This window comes from Limulus polyphemus, unplaced genomic scaffold (assembly GCF_000517525.1).
Source record: "Limulus polyphemus unplaced genomic scaffold, Limulus_polyphemus-2.1.2 Scaffold2349, whole genome shotgun sequence".
NCBI lineage: Eukaryota > Metazoa > Arthropoda > Merostomata > Xiphosura > Limulidae > Limulus > Limulus polyphemus.
The window spans coordinates 93,780-98,533 of NW_013667959.1; the positions used below are offsets into that span (position 1 = coordinate 93,780).

General features: G+C 36.1%; 1 protein-coding gene across 2 annotated transcripts in view; it reads right to left on the reverse strand.

Moving 5' to 3' along the window:
• LOC106466701 (matrix metalloproteinase-21-like) overlaps positions 1 to 4,754 on the reverse strand; it is a 53,003-nt gene that overhangs the window by 23,333 nt on the left and 24,916 nt on the right. For both annotated transcript variants that reach the window (XM_013926998.2, XM_022394776.1), the window contains exons 3-4: positions 980 to 1,274; positions 316 to 608 (exon numbers count right to left, since the gene is read on the reverse strand). In XM_013926998.2, the coding sequence (XP_013782452.1) occupies positions 316 to 608; positions 980 to 1,274 (588 nt within the window). The remainder of the gene's footprint in view (positions 1 to 315; positions 609 to 979; positions 1,275 to 4,754) is intronic.

The window sequence follows — 4,754 nt, forward strand, 5'->3', positions numbered from 1 at the left end:
CTCTACATGCTTCAACGTTACAATGAATTTGAAGGTCATAGTTAGGCCTAAATAAAATGTTTTTAATTGTGTACCAGTTTAACGTTGAATATTATTTATGATTTTAACTTTATACACAAGTGCCAAAATACTATAATTATTGTGTATAGTATAGCTAGGATGTTTAGGAAGACTTTCCTGTCGCGCAACTTGGTGATGAAACTTCCTTGCAAACTTATAGAAGCATCATGGATGTCTTGATGTTCATATATTAAAGTTATTGTTGTTCATCCATTAGCAAAATGGAAAGAGCACAGTTTTCCGTTCTTAACCTACCGTTGTAAATGCCTGATCCTCAAAACCAGTTACAGTAGAACGCTTCTTCCGGTTTTGGATGTGTTCATGACTTTTTTTCACTTTTTCATCCAGCTCACCAGTCTCGACTTGTTTCATGTAATTTTTCAACCATCTACGTCTTCTGGAAGCTGTGGTTCCGGGAGCGACTGGAATTATATATTGTGGTTCAGCCGGGGAGGTTAAGCCTATTTTTCGAAGAATTAGTTCTTGTAAGGTTGTCCTTTGTGAAATCTCTCTTTTTATTCGACTAATAGGTGGCGCTAAAATAGAATCTGAAACAGGAAAAGAAAAGAAAGTTAAGTTTTACTTTATGATTTTTTTTTTTTTAAATTAAGATATTCGATAATGTATAACAATGATACCACATGGAAAATGTTTTAGACATTTGACGAAATCAAAATGACTAAATGTATTTGACACTTGTAGCTTGGTTAATGTAAAGCGAATTAATGAAGTTGGGAAGTGAAGTAAGGGAATTATTAATTTGAACTTATGCTTTCATTTTTGCGAGTGAAAAAGTGTAAAAGAAATTATCAAAACGCTTACCCGGTCAAGAAGATGTCTTCTCGAACAAAACGAACAAGGTCCTTTGATTTGATTTTAAAGAAGTGGATTAAAAGAAAAAAAAATCAGAATTGCTTACAAAGGTCTTGTCTATTTTTTAGAGGTTGAAATGGAACAGCTGCAGATTCGTCATCGGCGTTTCCACAACGAGCTTCGCTCATTACTCGCATCGTCTCCGTGTCCAGTCGACCGGTCTCCGGCATGTTGTACGTCCTCTGATACCGTCGGATGGCTTCCTCGACATCAGTCTCGGAACAGGATTCGGTGGAACGGCCATCTTCTGGAACAGCTTCGCTCATATTTCCAATCTGGAATACCACATTCCGCTTTCTTCTGGACCCGCAACGGAGGTATCCGTAGCGCGTGAGTACTTCCTGAAAAGAAAGAACAGTTTGGTTTTAGCGTTGCAAACCACTGAATGGTCAAAGAGTGGAGAAATTGGTAAGGATACACTTTCTCTGCTCAAGTTGAGACTAATCCAATATCGCGACCTTACCATACCCGGCCAAATGTAACAAATTTAATTAAATAAAATAACAACAAAATCGTTCGTTCGTTTGCTGTTAAACACAAATCTACACAATGAGCTATTTCTGTTGTGCCCACCACGGGTATCGAAACCTGATTTTTAACGTAATAAGTTTAATGACTTACAGCTGAGCCACTGGGGGGGGGGGAGGCGACAACAAAATTCAAAGTGCATTTATGAACGTCACAAAAAATAAAAGGAGGCTACAAAAATATCAAAGTTACAGTAATAATTAAAATCTAAAACAAAAACAACAACCTATATTTGATAGTATAATAGATGAGAATTACTTGTCCAAAGGGTAGTAAATTTCACCAGAAGAATATTGAGAAGAGTAAGATTTCTTCAGAAAACTCCGGGCACGGCATATGTGTTTCGAAACAATATTGTACTGCATACATGATAAAATCGTATTTTCTCAAACTCAAGTTACCTGTGTCTTCCTTCTTTCAACAATACGTGAATTCCAATAAAATGCGAATCAATGTGGTGGGTATGTTTAGTAAACTGCTTAGAAAAAATGATGCTCGCTGTCTTTAGGGACGAGCTTAATGTGTTGATTGGAAACGACAGAAAACATTTGAGACATCTGGTAGTTCTGGAAACATCCTGTACTAGGTCCAGATTTTCCTGGATAAAACGTACGATTCTCAGTGCTCCTTGGCGAAATTAAATTATTCTAGAAACAAGAAGTTTTATGATATAATCACTTTAGGTATGGGGATTATCCTGACAGTCATCTTGTACTTTACACTTCCAAGAATTACACACACGACACAATACTATACAGAGAAGAGACTACACAATACTGGACATTAAAGGTAGAACTTACAGAATAATGGTTCAGGTTTTATTGTAGATGTGCAACAAACTATGAAACGCAGCGACAGATATTAAATATTACATTCGTGGACTAAAAAACAAACAAACAAGAAAACAGTTATTTTGTTTACGCTCTAAGGCCATGTTTTTCACTGTCCGTTTATCAACCCTGATGCAGGCAGTGACATCTATCCGTTTTCAGAAATTTAAAAGAAATGCTAGCATTTCAACACGTTCCAAAAATATAAATTAAGATTACATTAACCATATCAGGTTTAGCAAGCTTTACACGTTAATGTTGTTTGTTTGTAGTTAAGCACAAAGCTACACAATGGGCTATCTGTGTTCCGTCCACCATGGGTATCGAAACCAGGTTTCTAGCGTTGCAAGTCCGCAGACATACCGCTGTGCCACTGGGGCGCCGTTAGCTTTGTTTATACTAGGGTTAGAATAAGTACTTAACCCTTAATTAGAGAAGCATTTCATAATTAAAATAAGACATTTCTTACTTCTTTATGTAGGATATGGTTTTCTGCAGAAGCAAATTCAAGATTATTATTAAATCTAATACATTAAGTGTACCAAATTTAGACAGTAGAAATCTTAACCACATCTCTACTGTGAAATGAGCTGCTTTGAACAAGAAGTGACGCAACTACTTTGCCAAGTTTCTCTAATCGACTTATACACCTCCTCACTTCCGATCCATTGTGTAGCTTTGTGCTTAACTTCAAAGTTCAAACAAACAAACAATCCCTGTCATACAACAATTTTCTTGAAGAATGAACTTTGCAAAGATTTTGCTCATTTTTAGAGAGAAAAAAATTGTGCTTGTTTTCAGTGTATTCAGTCTCCTTAAAATAACTTTCAAAACTTTTGAGGTAAGTCATTTAATAAGGTGCATTCAAAAAGAAAGCCCATTATAGACTGAGAGTTCACTATTATTTGTAGACTTTCACTTGATCTGTTGGGCTTTCACCAAGGGCAGAGCTGGGTATGCAATTTGCCGATCAAAAATTAGTCAAATTACACATCTACATAATTTTTCGTTTAGCCATTTTTTGGTATTCTTCCCAAGTTAGGTTTTAATTCAAGGTTCGACATAAAATTGCGTTATGTACTAACAACACAGTTGAACATGTGATAGCCATACAACGCGTTTTTTCAACTATCTAAGTTCAGCACATAAAACTATCTTATCTTATAGCATGGGCTGTTATGTTGAATCAGACTGACTGACATTAAAAATGAGAGAGAGTACTCAGGTTTCGTGACGTGTGCAGCCTTGCGGTTCAGATGAGAGAAGATACAGACAGGGAGGTTTATGTGGTTGTGTACACAACCTTCCAGTCACTAGAGCTTGTGTGAAGATAAACAAATACAGCTCTCAATCAAACAGCTTAGGCCGATTTTCGAACATTTCCGAGAATCACTTTAACCTAATGACCGCTTGCATCATTTTCCCAGAAGGTGGCGCTGAGAAAGTGTACAAGCTAATTCACTATCTCTTTTTAATGAGAGCAGATAAGTTATTAATTTATGAATGACGTAAACTATCAAATACTAAGATTAATGTGATTTATACAAGTTCAGATAACTTCAAAACTATTAAATAACCCCCAGAACAAAGACGACCAAAGAAAACCCGAAACGCATATTTCTTAGTTGAAAAAAGGAAAGTAAAAAGAAACGAAAATGAGAGAAGACTGATAGATAAGTGTTAACACCCATAAATACGTACGTCAGTTATATCTTATTTATATAAAAAGAAGTAAACATCTTCCACTCTTGAAAAGTTTATTTGGCTATAAGTAACGAAAGACGAGCTGCAGGCACAGTTTCACGACGTTGGTGTATATTTGTTTAAAAACAAATTAACGACTAAGAACATGATTATTAAACAAATTAACATTTGGAACATGTTTTGAGTCAGTCTACTTTATATTGTTGACTGTCTTTTCGTATAGTTCTAAATATGATCAAATAATTCATGAAGGTCTTAAAATATTTTTGTTAAACTATCAAACTTCCACTTATTTTCTGTGCTCGCGCACCATTATTCAACGCATTCAAACTTCCAGTTATTCTGTGCTCGCGCACCATTATTCAACGCATTCAAACTTCCCTTTATTTTCTGTGCTCGCGCACCATTATTCAACGCATTCAAACTTCCCTTTATTTTCTGTGCTCGCGCACCATTATTCAACGCATCCAAACTTCCACTTATTTTCTGTGCTCGCGCACCATTATTCAACGCATTCAAACTTCCACTTATTCTGTGCTCGCGCACCATTATTCAATGCATTCACACTTCCACTTATTCTGTGTTCGTGCACCATTATTCAATGCATTCACACTTCCACTTATTTTGTGTTCGTGCACCATTATTCAATGCATTCACACTTCCACTTATTTTGTGTTCGCGCACCATTATTCAATGCATTCACACTTCCACTTATTTTGTGTTTGCGCACCATTATTCAATGCATTCACACTTCCACTT